This window comes from Centruroides sculpturatus, unplaced genomic scaffold (assembly GCF_000671375.1).
Source record: "Centruroides sculpturatus isolate CEXI.00-Female unplaced genomic scaffold, Cexi_2.0 scaffold58, whole genome shotgun sequence".
Classification (NCBI taxonomy): domain Eukaryota; kingdom Metazoa; phylum Arthropoda; class Arachnida; order Scorpiones; family Buthidae; genus Centruroides; species Centruroides sculpturatus.
The window spans coordinates 678,001-697,006 of NW_019384407.1; the positions used below are offsets into that span (position 1 = coordinate 678,001).

At 25.3% G+C, this 19,006-nt stretch overlaps 1 protein-coding gene across 1 annotated transcript in view; it reads left to right on the top strand.

Annotated features, from left to right (window-relative positions):
- The first annotated feature begins 6,091 nt into the window (after window positions 1-6,091).
- The window catches only part of LOC111618925, an 84,218-nt gene continuing 71,303 nt past the window's right edge, over window positions 6,092-19,006 (top strand). The window contains exons 1-3 of the mRNA XM_023360556.1: window positions 6,092-6,504; window positions 8,883-8,980; window positions 9,741-9,828. Coding sequence (XP_023216324.1) covers window positions 6,469-6,504; window positions 8,883-8,980; window positions 9,741-9,828 — 222 coding nt within the window. The 5' untranslated portion in view covers window positions 6,092-6,468. The remainder of the gene's footprint in view (window positions 6,505-8,882; window positions 8,981-9,740; window positions 9,829-19,006) is intronic.

Genomic DNA, 19,006 nt, shown 5'->3' on the forward strand with positions numbered 1-19,006 from the left:
TATTTAAAAACAGTATAAACTGGAGTAGTATATTTCCCGTTTAGGCAGGTTTCCGTCTTATACAGGTTCTATTTTTGATAGATTTACTGTACTTCAAATAAATAATATTTTATTTAACTTGTATTTAAAATGGAAATGAGATTTTTCTAAATAAATATTTTCTACGTTAAATGATTTTATTTTCTAAAAATCTATTTAAAAAAAAATAATTATTGAATATATTAAAAAATAAATTTAATGAATTTTTTTTTCAATATTAAATAAAATGTGAGCGATTTTCTAAATTTATAAATATTTTACTAATAAGATAATTAAGCATGAATTTTTTTTAAAATAAAGATAATTAATATTTGCCATTACCATTATTGCTATTAGATAAAGGAAAAAATAATAATAATGGCAAATTCTTTAATGAAATCTTTATATTTTTTTTAATTTATTAAATTGTAAGATAATTCTTTGCACAATGTATTCATTAAATGATATTCTATTACAGTATCTTTAATAGAGTATCAGAGGAAACATGCCTTTTTTTCTGTGTTTTTTGGCCTGTTTTTTTTTATTTTTGGAATGTAATGGCAGAGTGCACAGAATTTAATAGTGTCCTTTGACATGATTGGTCGAGAAAACAAAATCAACTTTTCATTTTTTAAAAATTTATAGCTTAAATATATTTTTTATTATATATGAAAGCCAAGAAAAATCGACACTTTTTGACAAATAGCACGGAACACAAGAGATATTCTCCCTTTTCTTTACGATCCATTTCATTTATTTAATGCATAACATGCATACGAAGTGATTGACAAACAAGAGAATTATAATACTTTTTTTCTTATAATAAAAATATAAAATATAAAAATACATTTCTACTAAATTAAAAAAAAAACCAGCTTCTTATCGCTGCATTTTCTAAAAAAAATATTTTAAAAAGTTATTTAACTTCTTATTTAAATATGAAAAAGCATGATAATATCTTTATTATAAAATCAAATTTCTACTTCCCCCTTTATTAAATATTTTTTTAAATCAAATTTTACGAAAATTAAATAGGTGTTTTTTGTAATAAAACAGATAATAAATCACGATTAAAGATAATAAAATATTATTTTATATAAAAATTTAACGTAATGTAACCTAAAATTATAGAAAAAAATTTTTCTACATTATGTAGTTTAATCGCAAACCATTCTAATGTGGGTCAGGAATAAATGTTCCTTCTAATAATTGCTAATAAATTAGTTATATGATATGTTAAATTCATGTTTTGTTATTCAATATTGAATAAATTACTTTATCCTGTCTTCACGAAGGTAATCCCGTGCATCAATTATGATTTGTACTTCCTTTCATATTTATAAATGAGCATATCTAATTTTTATGATATAAATTAGATGAACATCTCTTAAATTTAAACACAAACTTCTTCTATTCAATTTATTAATACAAATAAATTTATTTTAAAATTAAAAGAAATAAGCATTTTTCGAATTTATTTAACCAATTAAATCAAAAAATATAATTATAAAACACAAAGCGAAACGCTATATATTCAAATTTAAAATTTTAATACTGTACTTTTCATTGATTGGTTACTTAACTTTGACGTAACAGACAAAACAAACGTGCGTCATAATTTACCCGTATTGCTTTTAAAAAAAAGATTGAAATTGATTGTTTAAGATAATTGGATTTTGTAACTCACGTGACTGGCATGACGTAGTATAATTTTAAGAGTGTTTTGTTTATTAAAGAAAATAATCATTTAAATTTTTTTTTAAATTGATAATTAAGAATAAAGCTAAATTATTATATATGTGTGTTTATTTTTTAAATTGGATAATATAGAATTTTTCCTGTTTAATTCTTACCGCTTTTATCGACTAAAGTGGACGTTTAGTTTAAAGGAACGTCATCCTGCACTTGTATACATTCACGACCTTTCATTGATTCACTTTTATTTTATTTTTCATGTCGAATAAATTTAAGAAATTCTGTTCAATTATACGCAAAGGAAACGGATAATTTATGAATATTTAGTAACCACGTGATAAATAGATTAGGAGAGGGTGGAGAGAGAGCAAATGGAGTTTTCGTGTAGAAGGATTTCATTTATTCATACTCTTATACAGATTAATATATGAAGAATGAGCTTGATTATTATACATTATGCTTATTAAATAAGAATTTAATTGAAAATATGTATAAGTACTGCTAAGTTTAGAAAAGCTCTGCTTAATACTTTTCGTATTGATCACGTTTGTAGAGATTTTGGATGGAGTAGTTGAAGTGTATCAAGTTTCATATATTGCAAAAATTCTTGTAATATATAAACAACTTCCTCCGATTTAATAATTTTTTTTTTAAATTAAAAAATTTTTCATAAACATAAATCTATCAATAAAAAAATAATAATAAATAAAAAAATAAATTGAAGTGTTAAATAAATTCTAAAATTAATAATACATATAAAAATTAAACATTATAAAGTAATATTCTGTAAATTTTTAAACTGTATTAAATACCTTTAATAAGTTTAAAATTTTCAATATCATCGATTGATGCTAATTGGTTACCTAAATTTACGTAGTAGCGATTACGACAAAATTCTAACCAATAAACATTCACATTTGCGTAATAATCGAAATGCGATTAAATTAAAATATTAACCAATAAGAATAAATTAAATCGGACTTTCGTTTTATTTGAATTCAAATTTGAATATTGTAATATTTAGTTAATTGGGTAGCGAGAATTCGTGTAATAATTATAATTGATAGTGTTTAAATTTGAAGTTAATATTCAAATGCGAAGATTTATTGTTCCAAAAATGATAAAATTGTGCATGAATGCTACAATAAGCAATTAAATAAATCAATATTTAGTTGTTGTTGAATATTATTCATTCGAATTTTTGAATAATTTTTGAATAATTAACCGACTTAAAATATCGTGACATAATTAAAATATTGATACTATATAATGCTATAATTAATCTCAGTATTTACCGTTATAAAGGAAAAATAAAAGATGCGTTTTAAGATAATTTAAAATGACTTTATGAGATGTAAATTAAGAGCTTAATCTTGTAAATTTTTTCATTACTGCTATTTCTAGTAAAAGTATCGATAGAAAACAGAAAAGAAAGTAATTACAAGATGAGTGGTGACTCATTTATCAAGAGTTAAAACAAGTTCGAAAATCCGATTTTCTCTTATATTGATTTTCATCTTTTAGAATTAAAAATAAAAAAAAATTTATCATGTATTATTTGTGTAATTTTTAAGTGTCTTACAAATAACAAGATGCCAAGTGTCATCTCTTTAATGTGTTTGAAAAAAAGTAATTTTTCTGCTTAGACACTTTTTTTTTTATTTTGTTCTGTGAGATATTTTTTCTATTGCTTAAGATATATTAGAAAAGTTCATCGAAAAAACTTTTATTATTATTTTTCACTTAGTTTCTGTTTGTTATCGAACACGTATTTGAAGGATAATCAATGAACCTATTGAAACCTAATAGTNCGATGCCATCTGGGTGGAGCGAACTGGCTTTGCAATGTGTAAGTTCATCTAGTTTTTAAGCGCGCTTAAATACGTATAATTTAATTAAACACAGGATATTAAAGAGTATTGTGGTAATTAATGTGTTTGAAAAAAAGTAATTTTTCTGCTTAGACACTTTTTTTTTTTATTTTGTTCTGTGAGATATTTTTTCTATTGCTTAAGATATATTAGAAAAGTTCATCGAAAAAACTTTTATTATTATTTTTCACTTAGTTTCTGTTTGTTATCGAACACGTATTTGAAGGATAATCAATGAACCTATTGAAACCTAACTGTAAGTGGCAAATTTTCTTTGCTAATGTTGGAATAAAGAACGAACGTGTTTAAGATTACTAATTATTTTGCATTTACTCGAGATATTCAACCATAAAATTTCTTTTTTCTTTCTTTTTTTTGTATATCATTCAGTTTTTTAAATAACTGTAGAGCTATCCATACTACTGAACCATAAAAATGTTATATTAATACACATGTAGATGTTACAATAGGGAAATAAATGTGAAGTAGTGTGATTTTCTTTACATCACACTCATTTCCCTATTGGAACATCAATCTACAGATCCATGTCAAGCGTATCTTTCATTCAGCATCCCATGATAAAATGATAGTTGGAAAGTGAAGTAAATTTACCAAACTTACCGAAGGGTAAAACTAAGACACGTAAACGTTCTTATCACCGTAAACTTGATTTTATAATTTAAATTTCAGTTTATAAATAATAGATTTGTATCTTACATTATTTATTCATTATTTTAGAAGGGCTTCATTTTTGAGTACTGTTCATTAAGATTTATCTACTAGTGCACACGAGTAACTCGCGTGATATTTCAGACAATAATGCACGATTCCGTGATATGGCCTATTATAATTTAATACGGTGTAGTGTAGCGATGTAATACTAAACAACAAGTGTAATTCGATAAGAAAAAAAAAAATATGTAAATAATAGACTAAAATTTTATGCTAATTTATACTTTAATAATACAATAAAATAATCCTCACTTTCGAAATATCGATTTTTAAACATTATTCCAAATCAATCTGTGGTCTTCTATCTATTGAATATGCGTAAAGAATGGTGTTCACGTCTAACTGATTTTGTTATAAATTCACAATTTTCTCTACAGATTGATTGCAAATCACCCAAGTTTGTTTTTTTTTTCTGACTTTTCTTTATCCTAACGGAGCGTATCCATTTACATCACAATTGCTAGTGGATAGAGGCAAAGTGAGTACAAAGAGAGGTTCCTATAGGGATTTGAATTCCACTTTTTATACGGACAGGATTTAAAATTCTATTTAATATGCTTTACAATATACTTCTATACGCATTTAATTCTATATTTATCCTTAAAAAATGATTAATTTATTACGCTGGCGTTATTAATTATTTAGTCTTCAACTGCTGTTTACTTCCATACAAAAAATTGTTTACAAAAAGAAATGTTTGGCAAGCAAGAGATAACGCTTTCGGCTCTACAACTTCTATAACAGAGATAAAACTCATCGAGTTTACTGTTGACCACAGATATAATACTAACTTTTACCTTAAGGTGTGGGTGGAATGTATCCTGCAGGGTACGAATTACATAGGAAAGCGCTAGACATCATCAAATAAATTATTCTAATGGGCGAATGTTTGACTGGTGGAATGCCATTTAATACTTTTAATACAACTTATAACAGCTGTGAAGTGATACTCGGCTATGCTGACATTTTTACAGATGAAGATATTCTCCAGAATTCTTTTCGGATGAGTTTTTAATCGATTAATTACGAAAGCCGAATTAAATATTGTGTAATATGTATTGTGTATGTGTTTATCTAACTACAGATAGGTGAGTACAAGTCATATGCCAATTTTATAAACCATTAATATAAATTGGAAAAAGTGCAATGTATTTATTTTTTTAAAAAAATATATATATATATATTTTTTCATTTTAAATCAGTCGGTTGTGCATAATCTATTAAATTAACAAATTAAAATAATAAATTACAAATTAAAAAAAAATACATTATTTTGCTTTCTGCGCCATCTGCCGTATAAATTTATCATAAATTAAATTATTTTCTATTTAATCACGTCATAAAATAAATCAAAATCGATTTAAGTTTAATCTTTAATTTCTCTATTCAAAACTTACATTAAAGATTATAAAAAAAACTGCCATTTTGATTTTTTTTCTCTACTAAATTGTTTATGGCACCGTATAGAAAAAAAAATAATTGATTTTATTTATAAACATAAAGCGTATTCTAGAAATAAAAATAAAAATTTTAAATACATTTTTTCGCTTGAGAAAATATAAAGGTTTATTTAGACAATTACAAAAGATGTCATTGACCTTACTTACCTGTTAATATATATTTATTTACATTTTAAAATATCTCAATTAAAATCGTACATATTCTAAATAAAAATAATACAAATCTCACGAGAATTATTAAGAGTAGAAAATTTTTACGAGCGGTATCAAAAAATTCGAAATTATTTTTTTAACCAATCATAACACTTCTAGGTAGAAAGCGCGGTACCAACCTAGATCACGTTGGTGTAGTCGTGCATCTACGGCAGCGGTTATTGGGTCATCGTATATTTGCGTTATTGACGCTTGTATCGTGCTACCTGTTCGCACAATACCTATAGGACGGGGTGTGTTTTCTAATGGACGTGTAGGCAGATCGAAATATCAACGTGGGTTGCTGCAGGGTGTGGCCGTATTATCTAAAACACCTGGACAACTGTTGACCGCGCGGCAAAAAGCGCGTGCAATGCTATCGTAGTCTTTGGTACGATGTTTTATTGTGTATCAATTCGAGTCTCGTTTACTTCCAATCATGAATAAATCTTCGGTCGGTGACATTGCCCCTGGCTAGCTGTTATGGTGGAAACACAGCGATGCCATCTGGGTGGAGCGAACTGGCTTTGCAATGTGTAAGTTCATCTAGTTTTTAAGCGCGCTTAAATACGTATAATTTAATTAAACACAGAATATTAAAGAGTATTGTGGTAAGGTTATTGTTCTATTTTTCTCTTCGGCATCTTTGTCTTCTTGGCTTTTTGTATTCGAATTTTTTTTTTTTTCCTTTTTTTGTTTTTCTTCGAGCTTCCACACTGTCACTGACCTGACATAGCGGACAATGTTACTTTACCTGTAAAGTTCGGGATCCGGAACGACCCTTTAGGTTAGCTTCTTCCAGTAAATAGCCTCATCAAATAATGGTTATGGTCTGGAAAAATTACTTAACTCGCTTCCTTTCTGACGTATTTTTATTATTGTTTTTCAAATTTCCATGCTGCTGCTGCCTTAAAAACAACTACGATTTAATGTTTACTCGACGTGTTTGTGAATTTTTAAAGGTTTTAAATATGTTTTAATGCTAATTAGATTAAAAATGGAAGTTTTGCAGAGTTGTAAACAAAGTTTTTTTTTTTTTTGGTGGGTAATTATTGATCTCTCGCCGTGTATTGCTCATAAAACTTCTATGCTATACGTCTTCGTTGGCATGATTTTTATAACTGTTTTTTTCGTAAATGCTTACTGATGTGGTAAATATTAAACAGCGATAAAATTTTTCAATAAACATTGCCACTGTATAGATTATTTTACACGCGTATACCGCGCACTTCTCGCACACGCTCTACTCCAGTTTTATTTTTCTCTTCTTAAAAGTACTTGAGATTTTTAATTTGATTAAAATAATCTAAAAATAATCTAGATATTATTAAGTTTCAGATTTATGTAGGCGAACATCCGGCTTATCTCCTACACTTTTTAATCTTTTTTTTAATCTTATATATATATATGGCAGGTTGTTTTCTGTAATGCTATTAATTTTACTTGAATATTTATATGTTAATGGCGCAATATTCATAAATAAAATATATTAAAATTTTAATCAAATTTATTATAATTTATTTTATTTATTTATAACTTTTCATATGGTTATAAGGAGCATTTCTAAAATTGTATTTGAAGTATATGTATGATTAATAATTTAATTTTAAATTAGTAATAAAACTATCTTATCTATATTTTTAAAAAATATTTTTAATGATTTTNTCTATTTGACGGAGCACGCGCGTGCCGACGGGATAACACTTAAATAGGGGCTTGTTTCCCTTAAATGATCTCCCGGAAGGTACTTCCCCTTCGCCTTTGGCAGATCGCCCATGTGTCGCGTTACCGTAATCAATAAGGTACTGTAAACATAAGCACAATAGAAGTAATCCGTTTATTAATTCTCCAATTCATTTAGGAATAAACTGATCCCCACTTTAAATCTATCAATCAATAGGTTAGCACGTAATACTCATATTGAAATGGACTCCCAAAGCCTTGGCTTTCAGCTACTGAGAAGAGGCAACAGCTATTTTTACTGTAAACGTTATAAAGCACGAATGATCATGGTCATTAGTTCGATTCAGAAGTTGTGTGAGCCTATGATTCTGACGTCATTTCTGGGTTATCTGGGTTATCTGGGTGTGGTCTAACCCAGATATGTCAGACTCCATCGCCATCAACCGATCGCTCTTATTTTTAGCTTGACCATAGTGCCCAAAATGGCATAAAAATGAGAAAAAGAAAAAAAAAATTATAGTACTTATGTTTAATAGCATTATGATGTTTCAGACTTTGAATGTAAAAGTTGAGAAGTTCAAAACAATGTAATTGTTCTAAATTACGAATAGAAAATTGGTGTACAGTATATTCAAATTCTTAAACAATTTTTGATTGACAATAATGATGATAAATATCTTTCTTTTTTTTTTTTTTATGTTATGCCACTCTATTTTAGTGTCTAAATTTGTTTTCAATTAGATTTAAGTTACATTTTTTAATTTTTTATAGTTTTATATACTTTAATTAAATTTTTAAGTTTAATAATGATGCTATTAAAACTATGTTTGCTATTAAAACTATGTTTGTTCTTAAAAAAATAGTTAATAATACAGAAACTTTATTTTAATTTTTTTTTTTCTTGTTTATTTTGAATGTTTTAAAAAATCTAAACTATAGAATGAATGAATTTTTATAATCTGAAATGAAATATTGATTTTTCAAAGTTGAGTCAACTTTATCAAATTGAACATTAATTGACTGTTAATATAAAAAAAATTATTGATTAAATTTATTTTTTATATTCCATTTCAGATATGGAAAATAGTTTTTTTTTTTTCCTTGTCGTCTAATTTACTTTAATGAATGATTTTATAGTTCTGATACATAATTGCAACCTATAATTTTTTTTTAGTATGAATTTTAAAGAATTTTTTCAAAGCATTAGTAATGTTTTTATATTAATTTGTAGGGTGGAATGTGTTCAGCTTCTGACACAATGGAGAGTTTGAAGGGGAAATGTGAAAGCCCTCTATCATATCCTAGTTCCAGAATTAAACATTTTACAAGGTGAGTTCAAAAGATTTTAAAATTATTATGATGTTTATAAATTAATCAATATTTAAATATAATTTTAATTTAATGAATTGATGGCTGAATGGCTGAATTGTTAAAAGGTGGTAAACTACCACTCCGGGGACCTGAGATTTAATGTGGATGAGTTGAAAACCTTGGGAATTTTTTGGTATGATCTGTCCACATAAGTCAGGCTCATCCCTCACTACCTGACTGCCTGTTTGTGGGCCTAGCTGAACCTGTAATGGGCTTGCTACAAAAGCCTACAGGGCAAAAAGAGTTAAAAAAGAAATTTAATGTATTTTATAAATCATATTAATTTGTTTTATATTACGATTTCAATATGTTGTATTTTTCATTAAGTTTCTATTACTAAAAATCTCTAATACCAACAGCAAAATTATGTACGATGTAATTTATATACATTTATATATTTAATTTTGTATAATTAAAAATAATAAAACTTTTCTCAGATATGTTTATTCCAATAAAATAATTCAAATTTAATATTATTTAATATTTAAATTTGTGAAAATACATAAACGAACCTAATTTATTATTATATTGAATAAAACATTTTAATTATATAGATTGATTGTTTTAATAATTATAAATATTCATAGTTTTAAATTAAATTTTTAAATTACTTATAACTTAATTAATATTACATTATAATATTAACAGAAAATTATAATTCTGAAGGCTGTATTTTAATTTTCCATTTTAAATTAGGTTATTATTTTTTTTTTTATAGAGGTCAAACAGAGGGAACAACTAGGTTTCCAAAACTAGATGAATGTGCTCACTTTCATTACGAAAATGTGGATTTGGGATCAATCAAAGTAAGCAGTAAAAATAATTTAAAAATCTTTTAACTCTTAATTGCTTTTATCAAAACTACTTGAATAGGTAGATATAATAAAATATAAAAATTTTAAATATGTCTTATAACAAAGTTATTTTCCTTCATCAATATTTTAAAAATTTAATTAATTATTAATGATATTCATTCATTTGTAAGCTTGGAATGTGATTTGCATTTTAAATTTAAAAGTTTACCTTTTACATTTTAATTCAAATAACTAAAATCTAATAATTATTTGAAGTAATCAGCATGAAGCAAGTCCTTTTTTTTTTTTTTTTTTTAAATATCACACACCGGTTATAGGTTCTAAGAGTGCAGTAAAATAAAAATAATACATTTATGTGCACAAATAGTAAAAAAGCCTTCATAAAACTTCTAGTAACTAAAAATATATATATTTACAGATAATTTCTATTTTATTTGTGTTAAATATATATATATGTTACGGCAAAAGTGGGAAATGTCTGGCCAAATTGGAAAATGGCCAATGTCCGATCATTTCTTGATTTTGAGATTTGGCTGACCAGTTTGCGAAATGGCATGGGGCGAATGGCCAAAGTCTGAAGAAAAAAGTCGTGGTTGTTTATAAGTAAATTATCTACAACCTTTCTGATCAGATTTGAGATTCTAAGCCCCACTTTTGCTTTGCAGCCAAACATGGCCTCATAAGGCAACTGCTAAACGCTTTGGTAAAAAGAACAGTTCTTCATGAATTAAATAAATCAGAGCCCCTTAGCCCAATGTGTTGATTTATTTACTTGCATCCATGTCGTCATCATATTCTGAACATCCTGGTTGGCACGTTCAACAGAATCTTTGCTTTGGTTATGCCTCGGTTTTCCATGTACTAGTTTCAGTTCAGGCCATATGTTCTTTAGTTCATTTATAACCTGATTTGCAAATTTTCTCCCATTATTTGATTTAAGCCCACTTGGAGCACCTATAGTGTGAAGATATCAAGTAGCTGGTAAGCAACTTCTGTTCTTTTGCTTTTCAGAGGTTGCAATAATATAAACTTGGTTAAATGATCCTGATAATTGAGTATAAACTAGTACTTGTCGTCATGGTTACTTTGCATGTCTGTAAGATCTACCTGGCATCTTGAATTAAATTCTTTAAACATCAAAGTTTTAGAAATTAGAACTCTTTTGGGATTTGACAATTTGGTCTGACATGGCTTGCATAAGTGGAGGTACAGTACAATGTAATGGCTTCTTTGGTGACATTTTTGTACTTAATTGTGCGACCATCCATGCCCAATTTTCAAATGGGTATTGTGTAATATGTTGAAAANGAGTAGTTTTCTTTAAAAAAAAATATTGGAGGTTGAATATAACATAAATGTAAATTAAGTTAAAAGACAAAACATGAGGCATAAGATATAAATAATTGATCTAGTTTAAATACCCTTCATTACGGTTCAATTGCAAAATTGTTTTGATTAGCATTAATTTTTATTGATTTTTTTTTCAATTTGAATATAAGATTGTTAATGTCTTCTAAGCTGTGTCATATTTGAGTTTTACTAAATTTATGTTCACACTATCTGAAAAGTACATTATAGGATCTGATATTAAGATATGTTTTTAAATATGAAACAGTTTTAATATTTTATGGAATTGATAAATACTAGATTATAATTTTATTAAATTCTGTTGTATGACTAATGGAGGGTTGCTAAATATAGCTAACTGTAATATTTTAATAAGTTAATAGTTTCAGGTGTATTATTCAGTTGTTCATAACTATATTTATGGTTTGATTACATGAAATTATTTAATTCAGTTAATTAAAACCTATTAAAAAATTCAATAATTATTATTATTTTTTTCTTTAACAATAGATATTTATTATTAAACTGTTTATATAAATTTAGATGTTTAAAATTATTTAAAATGTAAACTGAAAGTATGATTACAGTTTTAAGATGCAAATTGTAATTGTAATGACATTGTTAAGCAAATTAAATAATTAAAATAGCTTAAAAATCATAAAAATTTCTAATAATTTATTACTGAAATCAAATATATTTGTCCTATTATTCTATTACTTAAAGAATATATATGTATTGTGGCTCTTAAAATATATTATAGGCCACATTTTAAATATAATTCTTATTATTTAGGTTACTGATCTCTGTTCTAGTGCCATTGATTGAAACCTTTTCTATCCTAGTAAACTGGAAATATTTCAAAATTAGATCTTTACCCATTTATTATAATTTATTCATTCTATATGTCATAATAAAATAATGCTTGCGTATGTAAGGATTTCATATCAATTATGTATTATTACATGATCTGTAGTAATAATTTAAATAGGAAACAAATCATTGAAAAATTTATATTTAAATTATTCTAGTTTTAATCAGATTTGAAATCTTTGAAATAATTTTAAATTATGCATAACTTCTCTATTTTTTTAAACTAAAAATCATTAATAATTCTATAACTTAGTTTATAATATATAATGTTTAAGAAAACATATTAAAAAATCTTTCATATACCATTTTAATTTATATAAGTTATTAAATGAAATTAATAAGAGAGACATATCTACAGGCCCAAATATATTTAGAAGTTTTATTTATAAAATAGGTTTTTCTTATACTTCTTAATTAGTAATTAAGTGTATGAAAATATTAAAATTTTTATATGGATAGTTATTTAATTAAAAATAAGGAAATTTATTATTTTCAGTATTTTCATTCATATGTATATTTATATATTTTCTGTTAAATCAGTATTGCATACAAGGTACTGGTACATATTGCATTTCCTTTTCTTTATAAATAGCTATTAATTTGTTTTGAGATTAAAGATACAAAAAAAAATTATTTTTTCTATATAATAATATATTCATAATTAAATTTTATTTAATGCATTTTAAATTTACAAGTAAATAATATAGTCATAAAAGTTTTTATAATTTTATATGCATTTTGTCATATAGTTGCTTTATAGGTAAAGTCACCAAATTAAGTATGAAGAATCAGTTATTTTTGACTTTTTTCAATAATTAAATTTAGTTAAAACTTATATTAAATATATTTTTCTGTAATAATTTAAATTTGTTTTTAACATTAACATTATTATGCATTTTATATTTTAAACATAGCTTTTCATGTAGCTAGTCTGCAGGTTTTTGTTAAGAATGTATTCATTGTATTATTTTTAGGTCATTTAAATTTTAAATGATCTGATAAATCTGTTTTGTTGATGAACATAATCTGTTTTATTGATTTCAAATCCATGTGACATAATTTCTTTAACATAATTTTCTTTTAAAAATTATAAAAAGTAAATGATTTTTGTATGATATCTGAATTTGGAAACAAAGTACATTTTTTTTTTTTTAATCATAGGACAAGTATAGTAAAAACACTAATGTCATAAATACACCTAATAAAAGTATATCTTTGTATGTGGATGTGAAATACGTGCACATTCATAATATTGATGAATGCATAATTTGTTTTACATAAACATTTTTAGAAATTTAATTGTTCTAGGTACACAGTAGCTAAATAAACACAATTCTTTAACAAGTCTTATTTATTGTACATAGTATGTCCATTTCAAGACAATCTTCAATATTGGCTTTGAATATTGAAAAATAAACTTTGTTTTTCTGCACTTATGAGTTTATTGACAATATATTATCCTGGATGAATAATGAATCTTAATTAAAGTTGTTATATTATGTTTCTTAATATTTATTCTACTTTATTTTAAAAATATTTTTATAGAATTCTAGTATAAACACAAATTTTGACAAATAGTGTGTTTAATAAAATTAAAAAAAATGATTTTACTAGATTTTTTCATTTTTCATTAAATTACAATAAAAAAACAAAGATTATAAGCTTCTTTATAATTATGCTGCTCAGTGAAACAAATGGTATGTCAAGAGTACATATTAGTGTTTTGAATGTATAATAAAAACATTATCTTTGATTCTTTCTTTAATTATGTTAATATGTTTCTAGAATAATGCTTGAACATATGGAATACAAAATGTATATAAATCTGATTAATTTTTTTAAATAGCATGCAATTTTATTTTCCTTACTTCTTAAAAGTTTCCATTTTGGCATTTACATTTTGTTCCCTCTAGCAAAGGGATGGGCAACCTTTTTCTATGTAAGGGCCGCATTTCTAAACTTTGAACTGACGTGGGCCACATACAAAAGAAAAGAGGAAAAAAAAGTCGGTAAATCACAATTATTTATTCATATGTAATTATAAATTAGCATAGGTATACTTAATTTAGCTTCTGGAACTGATGTAAATGTAATATGTTGGAATTATTTGGTTAAATATTAGTCACTGCTAGTTTTAAATTAGTTTCGATGTGTCTGTTAGTCGGTTTTTGTTTTAATTTTTACTAAATTCATTGTGGAAAATCTATTCACATATATAAGTTGTAGAAAATAACATTTGAATTTTTATTGCATACTTTTTTAAGCTGGGAAATTGATATATTTATTAATATTTTACACAGGCCACATGCAGTCTGAGGGTTGCAGGTTGCCCATCCCTGCTCTAGCATATCAATTATTAAATGGAAGAGTGAATGATATTTTGAGGATTTATTAATATGAACAACTTTAGCTAATTTTGACTTCCTGCATTAAAATAGTTTTAATAGATATAAATGTAACATATGAAAAAGTTTAAAGATGGAAACAAAAAACCAAGAGGATCTTTTTATTCCATACCCATCATGGGCTTGGCCAAATCCACAATGGGCACAACTGAGTAGTGAAAGATGGAGCTTGACATACCTGGGATAGACTGCCCATGAAAAATTCCTGGATTTGCTCACTCAGAGTTGATCCTAAGTTTCCTGAGTGGTAGGCTGATACCTTAATCATCTTTGTCATTTGCCCATTTATATTCGTATACTATTACATACAAGATAATTTAATAAAGTATTTTTAAATTTAATAATTTAATTAATAGCAAGATAATTTAATAATGCATTTTTTTTTTTTTTTTTTTTTTTGTAAGTTCAGTCTTACAAAACTTTAAAACAATGTCTTTTGAGAGCTATGAATTTAAAAATGATGACAAAAAAGTAAAGTAAATATAGAAGTTATAAAGTATATTATATTCATTTGAATATAATAATTTTCAAATGGATACAATTCTGTTATATTCATTATTGAATGGATTCTTGGGAAATTGCCTCACTTAGTAGTAATTATTCTTTTCTTGCAATTAATTGCAAACTGGCTTCTGCAGTATTTCCAAGAAGTCTGTTAGTATCATCAGAAAATTGAACATAAGATAATATTAACATGTATGTTTACTACATTAACAGCTATTTGCTTATATTAGTAATGATAACATATATGCTATCATTATTAATGCAGGCAAATATCTGCTAATGTAAAAATGAAAATGCTTTTTAAATCATAAGGCACTGTTCTCAAGCTAAAACTAAATTATCTGTAAGAGAACCATGAAGCAAGGATAATGTATATACTGCTGTCCCTTGATAATCTGACAGATATGGGACCGAAGGGGTGTTGGATTACCAAAAGTGTCCGGATTACTGAAAGTGATTACGTATTTGGCATTTTTTTGCTAGCGGTAATCTACAATATTCCCTGCACCAACTGTTTGAACAGAACTGCTCACGGAAAACACACGAAATGTGTAAGAATTGGGTGGGGAGATTCACGTTGCAACATGCTTCTGTGCAAGCAGACACGTAACGGGGACGGGTACCTTGACGGGAGGTGCGTCGGACTACTGAGCATGTCGGATTAAAAAACGTTGGACTATCAAGGGACAGCTGTATTTACTATTATATTATTAATTTATTAATGACTCTATTTTTTGTTTTTCATTAAACAAATGATATGGAATAACTTTCTGATTCAAAAATAACAATATTATAATATATTTCTAATTTTTAAATTTGTTAAAGTATTATATTTAATTTATATTTTACCATCATATTGAATATACAGCTGTCAAATGATAGAAAAAAAATCTTTTAAAATACTTTTATAAGCTTGAAATTTATAATATAGATTGTTTTAGAATTTGTGATTCTAGAATTATACAGTAGTGAAAATTAAAAGATTAAATTATTAATTCATGTAGAACAGGCAAATTCAGATGCAGGTAAAAATATTTAATATATAGTAACTTGCATTTGATTTTAGATTTAAATTAAATAATAATTAGTTAATTCTTCTTAAAAAATTTTTTAAAGGTCTCTAAAATTGATTTGTTTTTTTTAATAATTTATTCTTATAAATTTTTACTCTTAAATTAAATTATATATTGATACTAAAGACATTAAGAACAGGAAGAAAAAGACATCAAAGCTAATAAAAGAAGAAAATGAGAATATAAAATGAAAGTATTAAAACTAAAAAATAAATTTTTTTTTTCCTGTGACATTTTTACATGATANATATATATATATATTGTTTTTTTAAAATTAATTATTATAAAATATTCTAAATAATAATTTATAAAAATGATTTATTAATGGAATTGTTTAGAGATTATATTATTAAAAATTATTTTTTTTACAGTTAGTGATATTTATAGATTTTAATTTTTTAAAATGTTTAACTAAGATTAATATTTTAATTTTTAGTTATTTAGTAGACTGATCTTATAAGGTTTTCTTTGCATTTAATGCATTTACATTAGTTAGACACAAAATATAGTAAAATTCATTTAATAAGAATGTTTTTATCATTATAGTATATTTTTATAACTATAAATCTAATGAGTAAGTATAATTTAAGACTAAGTAAAAGATTATTGATGATAGTCAAAAACTATTTCTAGCTACAAATTATTGTATTATTACTTTGAAAAATTCTTGAAACAATATATTTTTATTATGTTTATGGTTTCACTCAAGGGAACTTTTTAAATTATTTTGTGTGTAATTATCTGTTATATCTGGATGAACATTAATTAGTTATATTAATAATTAATTCTTTTAAAATGATAACATTTTTAAATTTAGAAGAAAAGGATATTAACAATAGCTTTTTTTAATAAGCTTATTGAACATAAACTAAAATATCACAAATAAACAAAATTGGTAAATTGTATTGATTTGTAAATAACTGAGATTCCATAATGTATTGATCATGATGCCTGGGGGGCCATTAGTGGTTTGTAGAAGAGCTGATAAAACCATATAAAGCTTCATTTATAAGCTAGTCCATTGGGAAATCAGGAATTTCCCAATTGATATGTCTGCTACACATGATTCATTCTGATGTCAGATATTGCCGAAAGTGATTTATCAGAATAGGCTAAACAAGAAAACAAAATTTAACATATTTGAATGAATTACATTTTAAAAGTTATTACATATGAAATTTCTATATTAATTAATAAATCTTTACATTGTTTATCCAGAACAGTGTAGAGTATTTTTATTAAAATTATAATTCCTTTTTAAAAAATATATAAGAATATTTTATGAGTTTCTTATTAGGTATTATAGATAATTATAAATTAAATATGAGAGTTGTTGTTAAGTATTAATTATAATTAAAATATATTTTTAAAGAATAACTAGAAAATGTAAAATGAACATATAGATTTAAAATGATATAGTATGAATTTATCTGATTTATTTGTCATGATGACATATTTTAAAATGTTGATAATGAATATTGTTTGACTTATTAATTGTATTATATATTCTTAAAATTTAGGTAGTTTTTTTCTGTTTGTTAGATGAATCCTACTCAAGTGTATATTTCCTATTTTAAGTTTAAATTATGCTAAATTTACATTTACAATAATTTGGTAATTAAAAAAGAAAAATGAAAATATGAATTAAAATTTGGTAATCAATTATGATGAATGCTGCATATTCGATTTTCTCCTGCAATTCGTTAGTGTTAGTAAATCTAGAAGGTGTCATTGAGGTAATTACAACTAGTGTTTAGTTTCTATTGTAATATACACCAGGACAGATTTATTTGTGTGGGAGGCCCCAGGGTATTCACACTTGTGGACCCCTTGTAGCAACTAATTCTTATGCAAATTCTACTGTACCATTTTCTACTTCAAATTTTTATAATATTTATAAATATAGCCTGCTATATTTAATCATAAGGCACTGTTCTCAAGCTAAAACTAAATTATCTGTAAGAGAACCATGAAGCAAGGATAATGTATATACAGCTGTCCCTTGATAATCTGACAGATATGGGACCGAAGGGGTGTTGGATTACCAAAAGTGTCCGGATTACTGAAAGTGATTACGTATTTGGCATTTTTTTGCTAGCGGTAATCTACAATATTCCCTGCACCAACTGTTTGAACAGAACTGCTCACGGAAAACACACGAAATGTGTAAGAATTGGGTGGGGAGATTCACGTTGCAACATGCTTCTGTGCAAGCAGACACGTAACGGGGACGGGTACCTTGACGGGAGGTGCGTCGGACTACTGAGCATGTCGGATTAAAAAACGTTGGACTATCAAGGGACAGCTGTATTTACTATTATATTATTAATTTATTAATGACTCTATTTTTTGTTTTTCATTAAACAAATGATATGGAATAACTTTCTGATTCAAAAATAACAATATTATAATATATTTCTAATTTTTAAATTTGTTAAAGTATTATATTTAATTTATATTTTACCATCATATTGAATATACAGCTGTCAAATGATAGAAAAAAAATCTTTTAAAATACTTTTATAAGCTTGAAATTTATAATATAGATTGTTTTAGAATTTGTGATTCTAGAATTATACAGTAGTGAAAATTAAAAGATTAAATTATTAATTCATGTAGAACAGGCAAATTCAGATGCAGGTAAAAATATTTAATATATAGTAACTTGCATTTGATTTTAGATTTAAATTAAATAATAATTAGTTAATTCTTCTTAAAAAATTTTTTAAAGGTCTCTAAAATTGATTTGTTTTTTTTAATAATTTATTCTTATAAATTTTTACTCTTAAATTAAATTATATATTGATACTAAAGACATTAAGAACAGGAAGAAAAAGACATCAAAGCTAATAAAAGAAGAAAATGAGAATATAAAATGAAAGTATTAAAACTAAAAAATAAATTTTTTTTTTCCTGTGACATTTTTACATGATATTTCAGAAAAAATTGTGTACTTAATTATATAAGGTT